We start from the raw sequence: 25,138 nt of genomic DNA, 5'->3' as shown, positions 1-25,138 counted from the left end.
GATTCATTATCCTTTCAGTATTTTTATACAAAGGTCATTTTGTGACACTCTGTGTTCTCATCGCATCTATGAGAGATGGAATTCATTCACTAGCAGTTTTACAAGAGGACAGGTTTTACTCTGGTATCCTTGAGTAGATCCTGAAACTACTGTCACCTGTGCCAGGGATGTCAATGTCTGGAAGAAAATCTGTATCAATATTATGTGTATTGCAATATTGTTTTCTGTGATAACACATGGGTGAGGATTCTTCCACCAAGACACTCCCAGGCAAAGCTCTTCTACTGGGGATTTGCCAGCAAGACCAGTATTTGGTCCTAAGTGCTTGAAAATACCTGTGTGTGCAATAGTCCAAAGTAGTTTGCAGCACTGGAATTCAATGAGCAACATCCCCAAAAAGCCACGATATTTAGGGTTGTAGGTTTAGTCACTACATTTGATAGGTACTACACAAGTCACATTGAACACTTTAGCACTAACATAGGAGCCTATAATATAATTGCAAATAAATATGTTCATTATAATCACATTATCATTAACTTTAACACATATTTCATTTGTATCAAAATACTGTACAGAAACAGTCTTACAGTGCAAACATATGTAACACTAGAAATATTATGAAAAAAACATATTTCCCCCCCAAACTTTTAAAAGTAATAAGAGAAGTACTAGTGTGAACAGAACTTATCTAAAAAGATTTGGCTTTTTGAGGGGAGGCAGGTTTACTACAAGAAGCAAATCCCAATAACAATGGTGTATTAATATTAATTTATGTATATAAGGTGTGCTGGTATTCAACAAAGTTTGTTTTGCAAGTGATTTTAACTTGGATTCCTCCATGTCTGGTACCTATCTGATTTACGCAAGCTTAGCATATTTTTTCAACACCTTGTATTAATACATGTGTTCAAATAGTCTAATGTAGAAAAGGTAGCTTCTTAAAAAACAAAAGTAAAAGTGTAACTATATTAAACTCCAAAAACACAAATCAAACTGTGCATCATTTACTTTTCAATCATACTATCAAATGATCAACATCAAATTCCTTTGAAAATAAAGCAGTTACTCAAATGTATGAAGTCTGATGCACCTTGACACACTAATGCTACAATATATTGTTTCACTAACCAGCAATTATAGTTCATGTAAGTCAAAAAAGGACCAGGAAGGAAAATAAATCAAACAAGCAAACCGAGCACCATCAAATCCTTATGTTGGCTGTTCTAATTAAATGCTTATAATAATTGGATCAAGTGACAAATAGACAGAATTCCATTTAACAACAGGATAGCCTTCCCAAGCAATTATTACAAAAGCACTCAGCAGCGTGTGAAAAACAGCATACTGCTAAACACATTACCTAAACACAATATAAACACAGTCTCCCCAACAATCAAGTATACCACAGTCTACAAGTAAGCTGCTTAAAAGTATCATCTCACCCAGATTCAAAGTAGTTAAACATTAAGGAAAACCAACTGCATTTTAAAGTTAGGATGCTTAGGAAAAATAACATATACAGCTGCATCAATTTCGTATTCCACAAGGATAAAAGAGGAGATGATAAGAGAAATCTTTGCTTTAACTATGATTAATGTGAATATTTAACTAGCAACCAATCATTAGGTCTCGATACTTATTAATAGAAACCAGTAAGCTCAACTGACATTTAAGGAAGATATTTTAAACAGTGTATGGCCATTCTTAATTGAATAAAAAAAAAAAATCAAGAGTGGAGAAGAAACTAACACTTCTGGGTGAGCTGAAAACAAGAACTATCTACTCAAAGCCATTAAAAGTTTGAAATTCACTAGGATTTTTAAAACAGGACAGGGCATAAACTGACCTGTCACTGTCAGTCTGAGAGAAGAAAATTACCATAAGTGAAGGGAAAGCATGACTGAGAAACTCGGAGGGCATGTGGCTCACAGGAGAGCTCTCATATAATTGATTAGCAATTCGAGAAGAATTCCAAAAAGGGCACAGAAAATAGAGGAAGTGAGCAAGAGCTTGAGCTGAAGGAAGAGAGGTCTCTAAGTTGCCACAAGCACAGGCCCCTCACTCTCGTGTCCTTGTCCAATATTTGTCAATGGGCCAGATCCTCAGCTGATGTGCCACTTAATTAGGGCTCCAGGGAACTCAGTGCAGCTATGCTCATTTACACCCGGGGATCTATCATGTATTCATATTGTGGAACAGCATTCCTGTTCTGTAGATTGGCATGTTTGAGGTCTTTAGATGTTTGCACCACACTGTGATGATAAAGAGCCGGATAATAAACAGTAAGCAGCACTGGCATTATTTAATCCAAAGAGAGAAAAAATCGCTGCTTCCAACTTTAAAAAAAAAAAAAAAAAAGCAAGAAAACAAACCAACGGAGTGCCCAATTCGCGGCGCAAACAGGAGAATCAAGCAGCAAAGTGTTAGGAGTTTGCAGAGCGGATTTCTCTCCGGAGGGCTTGAGCAGCCCAAACCCGTGCATTTCCGAGTCATCCCCCTGCATCTCCTTTACTCTACTATCTGATTGCCAAAGGATTCTCTTTCCTGGACACATTTTTATTCAGTCAGTCCCAGAGATACAATGAGCATATGGTTGGAGCTAAAAGCTGGCCAATAAATTGAAAAAAAAAAATCCCTGCTAGAAAGAAGGGTTGAAATGAACCTGTTGTAACAATGTTTCGGAGCAGCAGGGAAAATCTCCCCAGCAGCTGCCGTTGCCCAGGTTCCCCCCCCCCCCCCCCCACCTCCAGCGTTTCCTTGGGTGGGAGTGGAGGAATCTGGTGGTTGGTGATGAGTTCAGTGCTCGTGGGAGTCTGTGCTGAGACTTGACTAACCGGAGTCATGTTTATAAGGAGAAGAGTCGCTTTCGCTGTGTTTGTAAATTCTGCCTCACGTAAAAACCCAAATGTATGTGCAGATCCCCTCGGGAACCAGACAGTGATCTCAACTGCAGGCGGAGGAGCCCGCCGGTGGCAGTGGGGAGAACCCCATTCCCTCGCTGCCCCAACTGGCAAAGGGGCAATGCTTGTCTCCCCGCAGGAACGGGCAGTGGAGGCAGGACACACCATCAAGACGGCTCTCTGGCTTTAATGACCCAGCAGCAACTCGAAGTAAAGTTTCCAAAGGCCACCAGTGTAATCACTGCTGGGGCGCTGAGCGCTCACTCACGCCCAGCCCCTGCCACTCCTCTGGCGGGCGCCTTCATGGTGTGTCCCTTCCCTGTCAGACTGTCCGAAGGGGCGGGGGGGGGGGGGGGGACACACCGAATTCTCTGTGTTCACACAATGAGGCAATTCATGGCCCCGGCTCCCGATCCCAGCCGCCCAGGGTGCAGGGCTGTGAGAAAAGCTGCCCCCTGCTCCCGGGTAAGGAGCCGGGGGGGTGGGGGAGCGCAGGGGAGAGACCAGGCAAAAGTGAACAACATTTCAACTAATCCAGAAGGGAAAGAAGAAGGAGAAGCTGGTGGGATGCTGTAACCACATGTAGACACATTTCCTCGCCACATCCTCCCCCTCCTTCCCATCCCGCCCACCCCTGGTCCTTACCTGCTATTTCCTGAAAGGGTATATTGACCAGGCTGAAGCCTTTGGCACTGTACGCCTGCCGCACCTCACTGCAGCTCCGAGCCTTCACATCAGCCCCGGCCGAAAGTGACAGCAGCAGCCCGGTGAAAGCCACCAGCGGAGCCGCGATCCACGAAGACATGGTGCAAAATGCAAATCCAGCTCAATAAATCCTGGGGAACGATCCCACCTTCACCCGCTGCGAACACAGCCGAGGTGCCTCCAGGGTGAGGGGCACACGGGGTCCCCGAGCTGAGGCGGAGCGAGGCGCCCCCCGGCTTGCTGAGGCAAACTTTTATAAGCCGAAGGGGAGATGTGCACACACACGAGCGGTGCCAGGAACAGCAGCGGCCGCCCCCCGCCCGCTTCTTCTTTCCCAGTTCGAACAAACCCCCCTCTGCACACACAGGTCTGGCTGGCTGCTGCGGATCGGAGTCCCGAGCCAGGGGCAGCAAATCCTGGAGCCACTGAGCGGTGCCTGCCTGTGTGAGGCTGGCGAGCCCTCACTCCCTGTCTGCGCGTGTGGGGATGGACTGGAGCATGCACAAGTGTGTGTGTGTGTGTGTGTGCGTGCGCGCGCCTCTGGTGGTGTTACTCTGTGTGTGGGTGGGTGGGTCAGAGTGCATGTACGGGTTGTATTTACGGGAGCCAGGGGAACCTCTGCTTCACACACGCGGACGGAGCCTGCAGGAGCAGCCTCCTCAAGTAGGAAGGGAGAAATCCTGGAGACAGACACAGTGACTGAGGGAAAGAGACACCCAGAGCGAGAGAGAGCGAGAGAAAAACGTGCTACACATTGCATAGGCGAAATACAGAAGCGGAGCGGGAAAGAAAACCTGGAGTGGATCTCCGGGCACAGGAGAGGGGAAGGAAAAGGACACCATACAATAAACGTCTTCCCTTACCACAGCTAACCAACTCCAAGATTGCAAATCACCAACCAGTTAGGTGTTTTAAAAATGACATGAGCACTAATATATAACATTATTATTGGGCCAAAATACATCCCTGGCTTATGTCTTGACTTCCGTGGATTTATATGGGTTGAATATGGCCCAAAGGTTAAATTCACATTAATCTAACCTTTAAAAGTACCTGGTACTCAACACAGACTTGAGGTAAGTGAGTGCAACTCCTTTCTCTTAAAAAGTATTGGAGCCATTTACACTAGATTTGAATTTGGCCCATGATGTATTTTGTTATATATCAGAGCCAGGCAGTGGAGCGAGGCCGGACCAAGAGAGAGCCTAGAAATCATCTAAGGGCAAGAGAAGAAAAAAAAACAAACCTACACCAAGTGCTTAGACTTAGTGAGTAGGATGGGAAAAGGGAGCCACCAACCCAAGGAACTCAACCCAGGACTTGGCATGAGAGCACCACAATCCCTCCTTAACACAGGAGCAGCTGCAGGAGATTCAGGAGGAATCCCCTGCCAGGCCAATCCAATCTCTGAGCCAGGGAAGGAAGGAAAAGCACCTTATTAAATGTATTATAGTATTTTATAGCAGTAATCCAAAACACTACATCTTTCAAGAATGCTACTGCAGTATTAGTATGATTACTATGAAACAGCAAGTCCCAAACTTAATTAGTTCATGTACCTCCACCATAAAAAAAATTGTCAAGTTAAATGGTAGAACAACAAGCTCATGTACCACCGGTGGTGGTAAACATCCCACAGTTTGGGAACCCCTGCTATAAAATACTGTTGTATTTTGTCAAGAGCACTTCCATCACCACACACTCAGAGAACAAACCTCCAAGCTAGGGAGAGGGGAAGACAGAGCCATCTGCCTTTAGCCCACTCTGAGACCCTGGAGAGGTGGGAAGAGTACTCTGCCTTGACAACACACCACTTCACGCAGAAATAGGAAACCCCCTGCTCAGCTGAGCTAAACAGTTTTAAAGATACACTATCTTGTCTACAATAGGCTAACAAGTGTAAACTACACCTTCCAAATCCTAGTCTAGACAAGTCCTATATGTACTATGGAAAGGGTCTGATAGGTCGCAGAAGCCACAGTTTAGTCAAAGGACAAAGGCAAAAGTCATGAAGGAGTCACAGATATTACAACACCCTTTCCTCCACCCAACCAGATTCCCTTCCTGATTGCTCAATCTCTCCTCTACAGGATGGTCAAACTGTCCACAACATACCAAACAGGACATGGTCCCCCTCAATCTAATAGCCTTGAATCCTTCTTCAACCCACAGAAAAATGATTTGAACCAAATGTAAAAATACAAAGGAGAAAATCACAGTAAAATTGTTTAAAATGCAGAGGTCATGGAAGAGCACTAAAAACAGTTTCTGCGACAGCTTGACTCAGGCATACTCCTAACTAAGCATAGGTAATGTTGTAACATGGATCACTGCTAATAATAATGAGTATTCAAAGCAGCTACAAGTCCAAGTTCACTATGTTCTTGTTTTCTTTCAAATATTGTTAACAGCAAACAAAATCTGTTCATTTGACAAACTGCTTTCAATATTTTGTTTTTAATTCAACTTTTTTTTCTGTTGTCGTATGACAGGTGATTTTTTTAAGTTTGTTTCTAATTTTTTTATATATCAAAATGGGTTAAAATCAATTCATATCACATTTTAATAAAAATGTAAATGCAAAACGGAGAAGCAGTCAGTTTTCATTTCCCATGCCACATAAACCCTGCTCCCATGTGGCCAAGCTAATTTTATGATGTGCAGTAAGTGAAGCCTGGGGCCACTAAACAATAAGGAGAAAACAAACTATTGAAGTGCTGCTTCATTTGCTGAGTATCATTCATCTTGAGCTCTGAACATCTCAGGGGCCCAGTTGAAAAAATAATGTGATAATGAATTTAAAGCTGTATCATAATCCATGTGCACAAGAGGGCAGAGTTAAGGTTGTGCAGGGAATCTTCACCTTATCATTTCCCGACTTCTGGGTGTTTCACTTTACAATCCTAAGGATAACTAGGATTAAAAAAAGACATGTTAATGTCATGCATGTTCTGATTTGAGATCTATAGACACTCAGGATATTGTCACTGTACTCAGAGCGGGTTAAGGCATCCTTCATCTGGGCAGTCAACCTTTTCTGAGATTCCTTTTCTTTACACGACAAAGGGCTAGAGGTTGATGTCAAGACTCACTCTTTTGGAAGTCATGTGGTGTTTAAATGAACTGCTTTGGGGCAAGGGGCTCCCCCAGGTGAGAAGCCCAGCTGTAGAGAAGGGAACAGTGCATTTAAGCACTGAAATTCCAGGAGTGTCCAAGAGAGCTGCTTCTTGGGTCAAGGGTCAATGATGTTTTAGTTGAGGTTTTTGTAGTAGTGGATTGCCTGTATGTTGTTTGTGGCCTCCCCTGTTCAAGGAAACTGTACACTCTATGTCCAAACAAATTACACTCAGAATAAATCCCAAATCTTGGTCACCAACTTCTGCTCCAATGGGAAGCTGACCTGTAAGGCCCAGAAATCAGCTATGGCTCAGCAAAGGGGCAACATTATTTTACATGGAATTTTATAATTAATTTGATGAGTCCACTGACTGATCTCTGCTGAATTCCCAAAAAAAGCAATTATATTCTAGGTAGTATGAACAGGGTCCACCACTCTAGGTTTTGATATTGTGCCCATCATTCTGCTACCTCAACACACCAGAAATTTATCAAAGTGAATGCATGATCTCTCTCTCCTTCCCACCTCACCTCATCTTGTAGGGACAGAGGGTTTTTTTCGGAGCGGGGTGGGGGGGGGGGAGAGAGGAGGCTGTGTGTTTTCTTTTTACTGTATGATTATTGAAAGAATGCTATCTCAAAGACATTAGTTTTTCATTTCTGCAAGGCTCATTGTCATCCTGTTCTCTCCCAGAAGCAAGTTCAATGCCTATAGGACAGCTGCAGAGAAAACTCTATTTCATGTGCACATGTATTTCTCTTCTAGTTGACACTTCCATTTTTCCAGTGGGATGTAACTGCTGTGGGGCCTGATCATACAGGAAGAAGTTCCCCCATGTAACATAATAGAAATTTGCACACATTGCAGAATCAGGCCCAAGAAAACAGACCTAGAAGACAGCAAAATTTACAGTATAACAAACCACACCAAGGCTTCATTTCCTCTGCAGAAATTTTCAGAGGTAGAGGGTGAAAATCACTCCTATAATTGAAGACTTCATATACTCTTACAGGACGAAAGATTTATTTAGATGTATTTATAGGATACTGGGGTGAATGGGAAAGGGGTTTATAACTGGGAACTGGCAATATAATATTAAATATAAGCTGTAGTAGTTGTTTTTGAATTAATCAAAACCTTCAGTTCATTTTATGAAACTGAGAAAAAAATTCTGGAGACTGTGACACTCTCTGAAGTGGCTCACAACTATGAGTGCCAATCTCAGATCAGACTGTCAGAAAAGAAGGCAGACACCCCAAACTGGTGGTATATTCTGTAACTAGATTTCACCAAGCCAGTAACAAGTTTGAACTCCTGGATCATTATATTAGTCTTGCCATGGAGTCACAGACAGTCCCCTTAGGCTCTCCGGCCCCCCTTGCCACTCAGACAACTGGACTTAGTGATAAACCAAAAATCATACCATTTTAGGTTACTCCCAACCCCAATAGGTCAGTTATTTACCCCTAGGTCAATTAGTACTCTGGATCTTACCAAAGACAACTCTGGCAGCCAATTCTTTAGTAAACTAACTAAAGGTTTATTAGCTAAAAAAAAATAAATGAGCGTTAAAGGTTAAAGCCGGTAAAATACATTAACAGGTGAGTCTAAGTTTGTAAGTCCAAAATGATAGTAGGAATGTAGTAATATGCTAGTTTTCCATAAGTCTCTCAGGGTTACCCAAAATAACTTTGGGGATCTCTGTCTTGCATCTGGAATGTTCCCTATGAGTGTCCAAATTGTTCAGAGATACAGGATTGTTCCCTGGATCCATTCTTATAGCTCCTTTCCAGGGAAAGCCATCTGGCAAGTGTTTGCATTCAGAACATGGACTTTTCCTTTGTTGACTAAATGCAGAGGGGGTGTGTGAATTTCCATTGTTGAACACAATGACCCATGCTTTGAAGTTAGCAACCTTCTTCATTTACATTTCCAAGGCTCCAATCATGTTTGATGGGTAAACATAATTACAGGGATATACGCAATGCAAATTGTAACACAACAATCTTTCATTAGTTCTCATGAAGTTTACACATCAAGTAAATTCTCATTGTAATACTAATACACACCTTTGATCTAGGGTTAGTTAAGAACAGAGATATAAATAATGTAATGCTCTAGCAATGAACAGGTTATTGATAAGTGAAGACAATACCATTTAACACCCAAGTGAATTAGTCTATGCATACTAGTACACTCAACATTTCTTTGATATTCACAGACAAGTGAATCTTTATTAAATCTTTATTCTTTGCGACAATTATAAAGGGTGAAGCAGTACACAACTATCCAAAATGTTGACACTAGTTGCATAGGAAAATACTTTCTAAAATAAGTAATAAAAGCGATGAATGCAAGGCCTACAGTTTTAAAATTATAATAGCGTAGCAATGTGTTTAAAAGTATATGTGTTTTCTTTGAGAAGGATCATCAAAGGGCTTAATGTATTTTGCAAATTACTGCTATAATGATTCCATTTACAGAGAATGTAATTTGCTAGTCTATTTTCATAATGAATGGGAGCCTAATGAATCACACAGGCTTCAGCAGAAATATGGGACACCTTAGAAATGAGCTGGAATATTATGATAATGCTTTGGATTATATTGGGAAGTGGATTTTCTTGGCATGCTCACCTTGTCAAATTTTTTGATCAAACATTTATGTTTTCATTATCTTTATAGGTGCCATCAACCCCCTGAGAATACAGGACAAGTCTTTGAGCCAAGGAGAGCCTGGAGGAGGCTGTCAGCCACCTATCCCGTATACATCTGCCTGAAGGTTATAGGAGCACTGGAGCTTGTTAAGAGAGGAAGGCTAGAGTAAGCAGGGAACCTCTGGCGGGGAGTCAAGGGAGATGCTTCTGTGGAACATGTGGCCATCATTCTGTTTTCTTTGCATTGCACCTTGAACTGTAAGACAACTGTCTGTCTGGTGGGGATTGGGCTTGATGTGGACTGGATTTAAGATGGAAGATTTAAAAGGGGGAGAGAGAGAGAGAGAGAGAGAGAGAGAGAGGTCATTCTGCTTTTTATTTTCTCCCAGTGGAGACTTTATATATATTCTTTGTTGTTTTCTTTAATTTAAAATAAAGATGAACAAGACGGAACACATGCTTATCTCTTTGAGTATGAAATGACATATTAGTTCTTTTAGTGGTCTGACTCCAATGAACCTGAACCTCCAATGTGGTTCTCTGCCAACCTCACGCAAACTGAACAGCAGGGATCAGTTCACAACCTGCAGGTTTTTTAAGAGATCTATGTACCAAGTTTTTCTTGTACCTCTCACTGAGAAAGAGGTACATACCGTTTCCATATCAGCCCAGACCATTGGTCAATCAAATCCAGTATCCTGCTTCTAGAAGTATCCTCTATTTCATGCTTCAAAGGAAGGCAAAATCCCTTCATGCTGTCTTTGGCTTATTATGCAACACTCTTCCATGGGAGGAAAATTTCTTCTTGACCTCAGTAGGTAATCAGTTTATGCCTGGAATCACGAAGATTCATATCCCTTGAAACATTTTAATAGAGAATAGCATAACTGAAAAGTTTATTACTATTCTTATAACATTCTGAATCCTTTATTGAAGTTTGCTAAATTGTTGTCCCTATGGTCCTATTACATTCCACAGGTTTTCCTGCACAAAAAGTCTGCTCTCTAAAGGAGGGCACTGCATGCAGTCTCTCTTCTCCCTGATCACCTCCCTTCAATTGTTCAACTGGATTACTACCTGATATGGCCTTAAGCCCTCTGAATGTCCAGACATTTTAGAGAATTCATGGGATTTGGGCACTGGGTCCCTCATTTCTTCCCTAAAGGTTCAGGGTTCAGAAGAAACTCTGTAAGATTCTACTTGAAGTGTTCACCCCCAACTTCTGGGGCCCCCTTCCTGTGGGTTTTGCCGTGGAAAGGTGTGTTCCCCATCAAAGGATATCTCTTTCTCAAATAATGCTGTCAAATTAGAGACATTTGCTTTACCCTTACTAAAGCTGTGCTGATCTGTCCCCATTAAATTGTACACACTGGCTAATTTTTTACTTTAGTGTCAACCAGCTTCCCCTGTACTGATCTGAGGTTTAGCAGTCTATAATTCCCAGCATTACCTTTAGCTCTTTTAGTAAAGGTAAGAATTGCATTCATCAAATTCCAATCCTCAGATACAGTTGTTGGTTTTCAAGGATAAATTGTATATTTGGCGAGCTGCTTAGCTACTTCATTCTTTATTTCCAAACTCAGAAGTCCTGGATGAATGCCAGCTGGTCCTAGGGATTTACTCAATTCCCTTTTTTCCTTTTGTATTCCCCCAAACCAAAAACAAAACAAAACAAAAGGTTTGGAGTCTCTCCCTTTGATATGTTTATCTCCAGAGAACAGTAACATTAGGGTAGTTATTTCACTGCCACCTCTTTTTCTGTGATGGTAAGGGGCAAGAATATTAAAAATCACAGGAAAGAAAAATTCCAGAAGGTAACTTTCAGGCCAGCAGAAGGACAGCAATTGTGTTGCAACGAAGAGTGGGGCCTGACTAGACTGAAGATACAAGGGAATTAGTGATGCACAAATCCATGGGACATGCACAAGTCCATAGGTCCAGATCTAATGCATCCCAGGGTGCTGAGGGAATTGGCTGATGTGATCACAGAGCCATTGGCCATTATCTTTGAAAACTAGGGCGACTGGGGGAATTCCTGGATGATTGGAAAAAGGCAAATATAGTGCCCATCTTTAAAGAAGGAAGAAGAAGAACCCAGGGAACTACAGACAAAGTCAGCCTCACCTCAGTCCCTGGAAGAATCATGGAGCAGGTCCTCAAGGAAACCATTCTGAAGCACTTGGAGGAGAGGAAGGAGGAGGCTTGGAGGAGAATTGCCAGCAGATTGAGGGAAGTGATTATTCCCCTCTATTCGGCACTGGTGAGACCACATCTGGAGTATGGCATCCAGTTTTGGGCCCCCCACTACAGAAAGGATGTGGACAATTTGGAGAGGGCAATGAAAATGATCAGGGGGCTGGGGCACACAACTTACGAGGTGAGGCTGAGGGAACTGGGCTTGTTTAGTCTGCAGAAGAGAAGAGTAAGGGGGGATTTGATAGCAGCCTTCAACTACCTAAAGAGGGGTTCCAAAGAGGGTGGAGCTCGGCTGTTCTCAGTGGTGGCAGATGACAGAACAAAGAGCAATGGTCTCAAGTTGCAATGGGGGAGGTCTAGGTTGGATATTAGGAAACACTATTTCACTAGGAGGGTGGTAAAGCACTGGAATGGGTTACCTAGGGAGGTGGTGGAATCTCTTTTTAAGGCCTGGCTTGACAAAGCCTTGGCTGGGATGATTTAGTTGGTGTTGGTCCTGCTTTGAGCAGGGGGTTGGACTAAATGACCTCCTGAGGTCTCTTCCAACCCTAATCTTCTATGGTTTTATGATTCTATGTCAAAAGTGGAGAGTAGCAGGAAATGGAGCCTGAGCGCCTGCCCCCACCCTCCCCATACACACAGAGATCTCTGTAGTGGTGCCACAATCCATATTTTCTTGGCTTGGGAAGGACAGTGTTGCTGTATCTTTTTCACCTCTGGACAGGACTGCAAGTATCTTTCATTTCAGTCCCACCCATCAGTGCAACTGCTTTCCTACTCTTCTCTGAAAGATTGCAGTTCTATACCACAAGATAGGGTGGGGGAGCGGGAAAGAGAATGAACTAACCAATGGTGGCTCCAAGTTTTTCAACTCACTTGTTCCCCTCTTCATCAGTGCTATCTCCACTCACAAGAGATAGCCAGAAGTGGCCTGCTAGCTCAACAACACCTCTTCCCTTTGCCTGGAAGCAGCTATTAGGTCCCCCAATCCACAATACATCCCTTAAAATACCTTCCCATTTCATTCCTCTGATCCTAACAGTAACAAAAAAGCAGCAACCATTCCAAGCAGATGGATCATTATTCCCATTTTACATAGCGGGTAACTGAGGTACAGAGTGCTGAAGTTACTTTCTCATGTTCACACAAGCAATCAGTAACAAATCTGGGAGTCCTGCCACCCAATTCCTTTTGCTCCAACCACATAACCATAAGCATTAAAAACACTTGTGAAGTAGGTGGAAAGGCAGGAGGAACAAAGTGATGGAAGGAAGGTGAGAACCCCACAGAGAAGGTGTGTGTCTGTGCATCTGCATAGGACCTGCTTCTACATGTACGGTGTTGCCTAGAGAAACCATTTAAGATTATGATCTTACCACCAGGTTGTATCACAATATGGCAGCTGGTCAGCTGCCTCTGGCAACCCTTGCAAAGGCTATTTGCACAACCTGTGGTTACTCAGGAAGACACTCCCATTTAGGCACCTAAGGGATATGGCAAACCAATCAGCAAATCTAGAATCTATTGAAAATCTGACCTACAGAATGCATCTTCTCCCCATCTCTCCAAATAAAGGCCAGGTTTTTAAGTCGCCAAAATATCATAATTCCTCTGAGGTGAGCAAGAGGAATTTTTGTTCCCTATTAAACATAGGATAGTATCTAAATTTGTTATAAAATGGAAACTCCCCTTCGGGCATTTAAGAAAACAACAAACAAAGGTTTCAGAGTAGCAGCCGTGTTAGTCTGTATTGGCAAAAAGAACAAGAGTACTTGTGGCACCTTAGAGACTAACAAATTTATTTGAGCCTAAGCTTTCGTGAGCTACAGCATCCGATGAAGTGAGCTGTAGCTCACGAAAGCTTATGCTCAAATAAATTTGTTAGTCTCTAAGGTGCCACAAGTACTCCTTTTCTTTTAACAAAAAAAGGGACACTTTCTGTTATGTGTCACTGCAGTGTACTCCCGCTAGCTCAGAGGAGCAACTCAGGATTTACAGTGGTCTAGGTGAAAGCAGAATTTGGCCCACTGTTTCCTTTTCAGTTACAACTTGCCCAAGGGCAGTCACATCACACTTCACAGAGTAAAATAGAACCACCAGCAGTTAAGGGGTTTATATAAATTATCCATGTTCCTGATACCTCTGTTCTGTGTGGCTGTCCATCATGGAAACAAACATTTTTAAAATGTTTTTTCTTTCCTATACAATGTATAGTACATATTTTATATTAATTATGTGTATGGCGGGATTCTCAAAAGTGCTCAGGATTGGCCTCCCTCTGCTCCCATTGAATTCAGTGGGAGTTTTACACCACTTCCTCCATCTGCAGATTGCACATATAGGAAGGAGAGGGGGCACTTGGATGGGCCATGCCTACAAGCTACTGCTGAACCCAGACTGTGCTATTAACCCTTTGACGACTTTTGTAGCTGAAGGAGGAAAAGGAGAGAGAAAAAAGCAAAATGAAGATGAAAAGATGCTTCTTATTATGGAATAATGATAATTATTATTTTATTCCATTCACTTGTCCTACCCATTTGCTTCTCCAACCAGTCAAGAGATTCCTTTAGAATGATTCTCTGAAGCAATCCAAATTTCCAGAGGTAGACTTTGTTTCTGTTGGGGATGGGGAATGGGGTAATTAGAAAGGCCTGCTCCTGACCACCCATTGCTGCAGTCCAAAAAGCTCCAACTGCTTCTTCTTCTTCCCTCACCCCTGCCACCCTGAGGTGAATTGGGGTGAGAATGGTTTCAGTGAGTACTGTTTACTCATCATTATGCACCCTGTTCAAGAACTTTATCTGTATGCAAGTACTTTATATATTTCCTGCAGAAAACTTTGGGACACAGCTTTGCTGCTTTATATCTGCAAACAATATATAAGTGTGAACACCATTTAAATATCAAGCCAGCCCTATTCTGGTAAAAATGTAAGGATTAGGTGGGATGGTGCAAAGCATTAGGAGTAAATTAATCGAGGTTTTATGTAAGTGGCATGAAAGGAAATTGCAAATAACAAGCCTACTTAAGAGTAAACTTGCATACCTTCCCCCCCATAGTCCTTGGGTAATATATACTCCTTTCATTTTTGTCAGTTAGGAATCTGTAAGCCATTTACATAGGCATTTGGAACATGCTTGCAAAGTTTCTACAAACATATTTACATACACACACTGGTCTTCTGAAGTCACAAAATATATTCTGTGTTATATTGTGCACAATATAAGTGGTAGTGAGTACAGATAAGTCTGAAAAAGTACATCTTTTCCCCAAACAGGGATACAGACTTTTTTCATGTAAAGAAAAGTTTGTTTTTAAAGGTGTTGGTTAATATTAAGATATTGTACTAATAGTGTAAATAGGCACATAAATGATTTTATGGAAGTTATGTTTGGCCTCCAGAGTTTTATGCTGAAACTGCTAGTTGAAATTTATCACCAATAAATTGTTCTTGGAAGGGAATGACAACTTATCATGAATTTATGGAATAGTAGGCTTATTTATCTTACCTTTATCCTACTTGTTCAACATTTTAAGATTATCAGAAAAATATTGGATCAATTCCCTGACATCCAGAGCAATGGCATCATTCTTTGATTTGAAGGGAATGATATGCTTTTCCCTTTAAGAACAATGTTTCAGGCTTCCCAATCTATTTTATACAATGCATTGTATAAATAGTACATCCACCCACTCTTTCTCTCATACACACACACACACACACTGCATTATAAACAAAGTTCTGCCATTTGCTACGCAGAGGAACCTACCAATAAATGTATGGCCAAAAACATGGATTGTGCAACAGAAATAGATTACCACTATCCTGCCATTGCCCCAGACTCATGGAAAAGGCTGTTGTTGTATGTGGCCTCTGCAACAGGAAGCATAAAGGGGCTTAACAGGAAAGGGCCTAGAGATGTGTTCTGCATGGCTGTGTACATATACCATGGCCACCAACCACCACCTCATACATATCCTTAGCAGAGATGAACCCTAATAATAGTAGGAGTAGTCTGGATAGGGACGAGTCCTGACCAAAATGTTAGTGCACAATAAGTTTGCAAGCCAATACACTTTTCCTGGAACTAGAACAATTCAGATCAATGAAGGATGCTGATACTTATGCTTAAACTTACACTGGTATAGCTACATCCCTCAGGGGTGTGAAAAATCTACACCACTGACTGAGGCAGTTATACCGACCTAACCCCCTGTGTAGACAGCACTAGGTCAATGGGAGAGCTTCTCCTGTCAACATAGTTACCATCTCTCATGGAGGTGGATTAACTACGCCTATGGGAGAAGCTCTTCCATTGGCATAGTTGCATCTTCATTGAAGCACTACAGCAGCACAGCTCCAATGGTACAGCATTTTACATGTAGACCTGCCCTTAAAAGACCTCAGAATGCAAAGATGATGACTTTGACCTAAAGATTATTGGGGAAACACCAGGGCCAACCCACTGACCTCACATAGTGCACTTTCTCCAGGATCTTCTCTCTTTAGTCATTAAATTGGGCTCTTCCAAGGACAAATCCAGAATTTTTAAAAATTGTATCCACTGAAATAAACCAGACCCTCTTAATCAAGTGTGCCTGTGAAACGTAACTACTGAAGTCAGAAAATAGTGCCGGCCTATCCAGTCCCCCTCCAGTAACTTCTTAAGCCCAAGGACTTCACTCATTCTCATAGCATCTCCAGCAATTTCTGTAGGACATTAAAACTTTAATGTTTACTTATACTGAATAAAAATGGTATGTAAGGCCCCATGGGAAGAAATCTAAGGGGGAAAAAAATTCAGGAGAGCTGTCCATTTCTTAAAGAGATTATATTAAAGGCATAACAGCAAATTATCCTGATGTAAAGAAAAGATAGGAAGAATATTATTAGGCCAATATGGCTCCACTAGGAGCTCTTTAATGACCTGAAGATTAAAAAGGAATCTTACCAAAAGTGGAAACATGGGCAAATTGCTAAGGATGAGCAAAAAAGAGTAGCAGAAGCATGTAGGGACAAAATCAGAAAGGCTAAGGCACAGGATGAGTTACACCTAGCAAGGGACATAAAAGGAAATATGAAGAGGTTCTTTAAACAATTAGGAGAAAACAAGGTGGAGGAAAATGTAGGTCCACTATTTAGGGGGAAGGAGAGCTAATAAGGGATGACATCAAGAAGGCTGAGGTGTTCAATACCTATTTTGCTTTAGTCTTCATTAAAAAGGTTCAGGGTAACCAGATACCTAACATATTTAACATTAAAAAAAAGGGGAATGGAATACAATACAGAATAGGGAAAGAACATATTAAAGAATACTTCGATAAATTAGATATATTCATGTTGGCAGGGCCTGATTAACTCCATCCTAGGGTACTTATGCTATTAGCTGAAGCAATCTTGGAACCTTTTGCAATTATCTTTCAGAACTCATGAAGGATGAGTGAGGTCACAGATGACTGGAGAAGGTCAAATATAGTATCTATCTTGAAAAAGAGGAACAAAGAGGACCCAGGGAATTATAGACCAGTCAGCCTAATATTGATACCTGGAAAAAATATTGGAAAAGGTTATTAAACCACCTAGAGGAAAATAGAGTGATAAGCAATAGCCAACATGGATTTGACAAGAACAAAGCATGTCAAACCAACCTAATTTCCTTCTTTGACAGGATTACTAGCCTAATGGATGGGGGGACACTATAGATGTGATATATCTTGATTTTAATTAGGCTTCTGACACAGTCCCACATAACATTCTTGTACACATTCACTAGGGAAAATTAGTTTAAATGAAATTACTATAAAGGGGTTGCATAACTGGTTGAAAGACCATACTCAAAGACTAGTTATCAATGGTTTGCTGTCAAATTGGGAGGACATATCCAGTGAGATCCTGCAAAGGTTAGTCCTGTGTCCAGTACTATTTAGTGTTTTAGTTAAATGACCTGGATAATGGAGTGGAGAGCATGCATATAAAATTTGCCAAGGACATCAAGCTGGGAGGGGTTGCAAGCACTTTGGAGGATGGGACTAGAATTCAAAATGATCTTGACTAATTAAAGAATTGGTTTGAAATCAACCAATGATGAAATTCAATAAATACAAGTGCAAAGTTCTACATTTAGGAAGGAAAAAAATCAAATGCACAGCTACAAAATGATTGGCCAGAGGCAGTACTACTGAAAAGGCTCTGGGAGTTATAGTAGAACAACTAATTGAGTCTGGAGTCCACAAGTTCTCCCAAGGCTTAAGCATCCAGCAGTGTATGTTAGTGACTTCAATAGTCATCATACCGAGTGGGATTATGTGACTGGGGACCAAATAGTGAACAACTGTTGGAGTAGGAAACAATAACGATCTCAGACTGGTCCATGACCCTAAGCAGCATTCAGCACATTAAAATAGGGATGACTGCCCAAACCTATGCTGGGTCACATCATTTCCCAATCACTGGCAGCCAGTGGTGTGTACTCTACTTAATGATTTTCCACATAGCCAACAGTGTCTGTCATTGATTCAGATGGGAATGCGTCCTCCAATTACAAGGAGCATACCAAAGCAGATTGGGACTGCTTTACAGAATACTTAGAACAGAGCATTGTAACCATTGCATTAAACATCATCTCTGTGGAAGATGCAAACCATCATTTCTGTTGTGCCTTTTTAAAAGCTGCAGGTGCAACAATTCCACACGGCTTCCGACCAGTGTACATTCCATGTTTGAACGAGGGTTGTGCAAACTTGCTGAGGCAGTATGAGCAGTCAGATCCAAAGATTGCAGACCATCTTGTAGAATCATTGGATGCTGCTCACTGGGCTCAGTGGGAGGAAGCAAAAGCGGCACTAACTTTACGTGGTCAAGCTGGAAAAGCTGGAGCTTAATTCATTGACTCAATGTCCATGTGCACAAAGCAGGCCAGCATTTACTCCAAATCAGATGGCACTATCTGCTGAAGGTCGCCAAAACTCCTGTTGACAGAGTTGTCAAATGATAGGTACATGACGAGTGGCAGCGTTTTGTAAGGAGTAATTCAGCCAATAGTAAGATGGAGCTATTCTCTAGTCTGGAATAGGATAAAGTGCTGAATGATTTAAAAACAGATACAAATCCCAGATATGATAGAATTGCACCTGAATTCATGAAACATCTTGGTACTTACACTCAGGAATGACTCGTTCGATGTTTCAACAGAGTTCTGTGGGAATCCAGACTCCCTCGCATCTGGTGCCTGGCAAAGGCCATGTGCATATTGGTGAGAGAACCAGTGCTTGGAGGCACCGGAAGAATGGCTTCCCGCAAGGATCAGTATTATCTCCAATGTTATTCATCTTATATTCAAATGACCTACCACATACCAGATCTCGCAAATTTGTTTATGCAGACAACATATGCCTCAGTCACGCTCCTTTGACATATCTGAGAGTGTTCTGAACGCAGATATGGCGCCTATGGCTGATTATTGTCATTGGTGGCACTTGATACCAGGTGGAAGTAAGACTGTGTTGAGTATCTTCCATTTACATCATGCCCAAGTGGCAGAGAGCTGAATATAGTTCTCAATTTTCAGCAAATAAAGCATGATTCACAGCCAGTCTATCTAGGCGTCATGTTGGATAGAACTCTCACATAACATAACCATCTTACAAGGACAGTGATTAAGGTCAAAACGTGCAACAACCTGCTTGGAAACCAGGCTACAACGACATGGGGCACCAATGCCCAAACGTTACACGCTTCTGCCTACGCTCTACCATGGGCTTGCTTGTCTCACACTAAGATGGTAGATGCACAACTAAATTCCATCCTGAGCATTATTTCAGGCACTCTTAAATCTACTCATTTACCATAGTTACCAGTTCTCTGCAATATTGCTCTTCCCAGTGTTTGCAGAGAGGAAAGTGTAACACAGCTCATGACAAAAATGTGTGATATGCCACACCTACCATTAATTAAAGCCTTGTTTAATCCACCACAAAGTCGTTTTCCCTCACGGTACCAGTTGTAGATAAGTTTACCGGGTAAAGGATTTATGGTAGAGGACAAATGGAGAGCTTTATGGTCCGCAGAGAAAGTGACAAGTAATTATCTTGCCTCATACCCCATTCAATGTCAACCTGGGTTTGATTTTCCACAAAGGCAATGGAGCCTTCTGAACTGGTTTCGTACCAGACACGGAATTTGTGCTGCAGCAGAATTTCAGTGGCGTTTTAGAGACAGTCCACTATGTTGATGTGGGCAGCCACAAACCATGACCTGGAGAATGCCCAGAGGAGAGCAAGAAAAATGATAAAAGATTTAGAAAACCTGAAGAACGATTAAAAAACTGGCCAGAAAGGAAGTTTTAGTTTAGATATTAGAGAAAAAAAACTTTTAAACTATAGGAGTAGTTAAGCTCTGGAATAGGCTTTCAAAGGAGGTTGTGAAGCCCTGTGATGGGGTGTGACTCATCACTGTGGCACCCCCTGCTGGTTATCCCAGGGATCAGCTCTGCTAGCCAGTGCACCCTCTTCTCGTGGCCTCTCGCTGCCATCACTTCTGCTCGAGGACCCACATCTCTTCCAAGGACCGTGGAGTCCTCTTCAATGACACAGCTCTCTGGGTGTGCCACACTCTGTGCTTCCCCCTTCTGGGGGAACCTGCAGTCAGCTGTCCAGCCACTTCCCTCAGTGGCAACTGCAGCCCAATGTCTGGCCATTTCCTCAGTGGTATGGGGCATGGGGGGACGGGACCCTGGCCTGCCCACTACTTTGGGTCCCGGCCTAGGGACCCTGTAGATGGCCACCACTTGCTGCATCCTCTCCAACTCCTCAGTAGATCTCCCTGGACCACTTCCCCATGGTCCCAGCCCCCTCTTTGCTCTTGCCTCAGGGCCTCAGCCTGCGGATCCTGGCAGCCCACCTGGACCTGCCTTTAGCTCCCTGGGTCTCTGCCTGAAGCACTGCTCTGTCCACTGTGCTTGCTGCCTTCAGCCTGCAAGGCAGCCAGTCCTCCCTCATCAAGCTCCAGGGAGTGACTGAAGCTGCTCTGCTCTGCACTACTTCTTATATGGGCCAGCCCAACCCTGACTGGCTGCCTCCCACACACAGGACCCTTAAAGCCCAGTGTGGGGCAGGCACCCCATCACAAGCCCCCATCATTAGAAGTTTTTAAGGACATCTTAGACAAACTCCTATCAGGGATGGTCAAGATGAACTTGGTCCTGCTCAGTGCAGGGATTGGACTAGATGATTTCTCAAAATCCTTTCCAGCCCTACATTTCTATTATTCTATTTTTGCAGATCTGGTGGCCCCTCTGTGGGCTACTCTCCAGTCAGCCTATGGGTACCATCTTGATGACTCCCATATGAGAATCAGAGAATGTGACTGCTCCCTTCAATTCTCCCATTGCAGTCCCCTCACAGGTCTAAAGACATGGATGGCACATAGGGGAATTTCACCCATATCAACTTTAAGGATATCTACTGCACATGCTCAGTTCACAATTTTATAAGGGTAGAAACTTTCTTTAGGAAACCCCCTCCCTCATTTTTCATGAAACCACTCCTCATTAGGAGCCATTTTTGTAAAATGAAGTTTAGACAAAATAGTAATGACACTTGTAATGAAGTAAGAAAGTGAGAAGGGTGGGAATTTGCAACAGGTGCTCAAACTATTGTTTTTGAATGATGGTCCATGACAGAAAAAGAGAGAACAAGAGAGAGAGAAGATATGTTCCACATCAGCAGTACTGGATGGGGTGGATCATATTTCTCCCTTTACTAGATTCCTTGCCAAAAAAAAAAATATCCAGGAGAGAAGTGCTCTGCTTTAAATATCAACAACAATATAAAAAGTATTTCCTCTTGATTCAGTGTTTAACAGCCTCATTGTCAAACATTACTTTAATAAATTCATTGCTGGGTTGTGTTTTTATCACTCCCATCTCTCTATGATCTTTGAGCAAAAACATTCTGTCGGAAGAATAATGTCAGTTGAGACACAGTATAATTTTTCAGTTGCTAGAAAATGACATAGTTATAATGAAAAATATTTACCTGTTTAAAAAGAGCAACACAATTAAAATATATTTAATCATGTCTGTTTTATTCAATATAGGAGAGGGTATAAAATGTTAGATTTGAACACCCCACATTTTTGGAGTATTCAAAACTTGAAATCAGAGCCATATTTCAAAGACTGGCCCCCATCTCTACAATACACTTAGCAATGCTACTATAATATCTGAATTTTCTTTTCTTTTCACTACTATATTTCTCCAGGTTTTTCCAGAGAAAACATACTATGGAAGGCAGAAAAATGTTATTGAAGTGTAAAGTAGTATTTCAGTTACTGGAAGAGTCATTGTGCCCTTTTTACGAGAAAAATAAAATAGATATGCTCTCTCTACTCTTCTTATGTATCAGCTTGCTTTCACTACTTTTTATAAATAGGTATTTAACAGTTTTTCTAGCCAGTGAAAAATATGATTGTTCTTTCACTTTAAAATAACCTAACAAAAATGAATTTTATTACCTTTATATGGAATCTCAGCATCACAGATTTTAGAGATGGGAAATTTCCGTTATGACAGCTAGTCCATCCCAATCCAGTAAGACGTTTTGCTGTAGTATTTAGTTCAGTCTATTTTAAATATCTCAAGCAATGGGGCTTCTGGAACATCCCTTGGGAGAGTAGTCCATGAGCTAATAGGTCTTACCTTTAAAATCTTTTCCCCTGCTATTGGAAATGTTTTGATTTTTCTGAATTTAAGAACAGAGAATGAGGGTTTGGGGTCGGGTTAGAGGTTTTTCAGATTCAGTTTTTCCCTTTTCTTGCAGAATCTTCCCTCCACCCATTCCAGCTATTATCATCAGCTTGATTTCAATGGCAGCGGGAGTAGGCAGGAGGCTGGGCTAACAATCAGACTTTACTCAATAGGAAATTATAAGAGAACTGGGGGATGGCCTAATTCAGGAAGCTATTTTGGTAGAGTACTTGGGACATTCAGACAGGGGTGGGAGGCCTGCCAGTTCAGTTTGGCAGCAGTTAATTTTTCCACACAAAGCCTGGTTTCTTCCTCTTCTGGTCTCAATGACAGTGGTATTCAGAAAATATAATAACCTCCATTCCTAGGCAGGGGGAGAGATCCCTACAGAAGTGGAGTCCGGTTTGCTGAGGATAACACAGTTATAGGGAGGAGACTTCAATCAGTTAACTGAGGATCTCTGGACTACTTTTCTCCTCCTTCTGTCTGGAATAATATTTAGAAGAGGGAGGGGACCTGGGAGTGGAGAAGTTTCCTGCATTGTGCCCTGATAACCCCTAATGTCATCCTTTAATTCACCCAAGATGGCTGTATCCACCTTGGAATATCCAGTACCCTAAGACAGTTGAGGATTGCATGATCTTGTTAGATGCAGGTGTAGTGGGGGTACCCCAGTTTCTTGTGCTGTTCCCAAATTCCAAGCTATGTGCCTGGGTGTGGATAACCCCATTTGCCTCCTACTAGACCCAACCCCCTTGATTCCCTTCTACAGCCTTTGGGAAGGCAGGAATTAACTCCAGTGTTAGGAGCACAGCAGGCTCCCAGCCTGGTTTCTAGGCCACCCAGCAAGCTCAGCTTGGCCCAATGAGCCAACTCCAAATGGTTGTGCAACATGATCAGGCAGGAGATCCAGCAGCCTGCTACTTGCACTGACCACAGCAGCTGCTTGAAGCATACCACGCCTGCAGCTGCGCTTGCTTCTGCTTCCGGTCCCAGCCCTTGTTCCAGCCTTGACTCCTGCCCGCTTCAGTCGAGTCCTTGCTCTGATTCTGGCTCAGACTCTGACCTTTGGCTTGGCTTCTCTACTCTGACTCCCGCTTCACCCTCAGATTGGTACTTGAGTCCTGGATCTACGCTCGTCATTGCCCCGAACTGCTGCCAGCAGGCAAGGCAAGTTCCTGCTCCATCCACTAGGTAGGCTGCCCACACTCTGGCAGCTTACACCCAGAAATAAATGCTGCACCCAGATATAATACCAATGCTTTTATCTCAATAAAAGCTCAGTTAGTAAAAGCAACCATGCCAGGGTCCCTATGCAAAGTCAAGATACCAGCCCAGCAATAGCATATGCTGATTCCCCATTGTGTATCTAACCAGATTAAGAGTTCAAACATCCCCCAGCTTCAGTGCTTCAGTGTTAGAACAGGTTACCTCTTGCCCCTTGTGGTGACCACTGATGCATGAGTGGGTTATGGGTTCAGTGTGATGAATCCCAGTCTCTGCTGTGGCAAAACATGACCATCCCCCTGATATTCAGGGCTTCTCTGCTGGATCTGAACCACTCTTTCAGCTCAGCTGCAGCTCTGCTGGTTCCCTTGCCCTGGTTTCGGGGTGCATGTGGGCCTACTTCAACCAGCAGTAAGATGGGTTCACTGCCCAAGCCCACGGTATTTTTGCTATCGCTGACCCTGTGCAGGCCAAAATAATAAACCCTATTCACATTTCTCAGCCTCACCACCGCAGAGCATCCTTTGGGCTGGGATTAAGGTTGGTCTGGGGCCCTTCAGTTCTAGAGAATTGTTAGTGGGCTGAAATATGGAGTGGTTTTTTTTTTAGCTCATCTCCTTTCACCTTGGGTGTCCGTCCCCTTCCTCTCTCCTGCCTAAGCTTCCAGTCTCTCTCTCTCTGCCTGGGTCTTCCCCCTGACCCAGGCAGTCTTTGTGGCTTTTAAAGGTTAGCACCAACATGTTGGTGTTTTTATGCTTCATTTAGTGATTTTACATTGCTCCAAACCCTGCTCCCTGCAGATCAACTTGGCTTAACTGATTTTCCACTTCAGACATTCTCCTTACAATAACTCTTCTATGGACAAATCACAGTCATTAAAGTAAAGTACTCCCTGTTGTCCTCCGTCTGGTGTGTACCTATTGCAGATCCTGTCCACAGTTGTGGAGTCCACATTTATATAGGGCATTCACTGACACCAACATTTTCATAGCAACAACTTCATCATATCATCCACATGTCATAAACTGTGCAGATGTCCCTCATGGTCAGCACCATTATCCCCATGGCTTTTCATCTTCTTCACCTGAATCTCATATACCTACAGAGTCCTACTGAGACTAGATTCTTCTGTGCAGTACTTGATGGCCTAATAGTCATCTTCCTCCTCTGGGCACAGGAAGGACCACTGCTACCCAAGACTCTATTTGCCTGCTCACTGGAGGAGCAGATATGGTGTGGAGCTGCCATTCACACAGTTCCTTTGATCTCTCTCCACTTCCATCTGAAAGGGATGAAGAGGGGACAATGGTTTCCAGCAGAATTAGCACCAGCATAGCTGCTGGGGTTAATGGTGTACTACTGTGGGGTAGGGTTTAAGAGCAATTCTGCACTGACTCCGGCTTTCAGGTGGGTATCCTATGGGTGGGCTGGATAAGCCCTGGTCCTGATAGAGTCTACGTTGGGCTCTACAGGGTTAGTCCCTTTATATTAGCGGGGAGGCCCATCTCCACTGGCATCCTTCTGTGTTCAAGGCATGCTCTTCATATTTGCAAAAAGTCACAGATCACATTGGAGCCCGGCAACGCAG

At 42.7% G+C, this 25,138-nt stretch overlaps 1 protein-coding gene across 2 annotated transcripts in view; it reads right to left on the bottom strand.

The window, feature by feature from the left end:
- The window catches only part of GPC6 (glypican 6), a 1,155,513-nt gene extending 1,150,256 nt beyond the window's left edge, over positions 1–5,257 (bottom strand). Inside the window, exon 1 of one of the 2 annotated variants that reach the window (XM_043534545.1) lies at positions 3,549–5,257. In XM_043534545.1, the coding sequence (XP_043390480.1) occupies positions 3,549–3,708 (160 nt within the window). In that variant the 5' untranslated portion in view covers positions 3,709–5,257. The remainder of the gene's footprint in view (positions 1–3,548) is intronic. The other variant, XM_007066216.4, reaches the window with a different exon arrangement.
- Positions 5,258–25,138: the final 19,881 nt, after the last annotated feature.

Source organism: Chelonia mydas, chromosome 1, assembly GCF_015237465.2.
Source record: "Chelonia mydas isolate rCheMyd1 chromosome 1, rCheMyd1.pri.v2, whole genome shotgun sequence".
NCBI lineage: Eukaryota > Metazoa > Chordata > Testudines > Cheloniidae > Chelonia > Chelonia mydas.
Note: the sequence above shows the minus strand (reverse complement) of the source record. Positions and strands in the feature narration are given on the sequence as shown.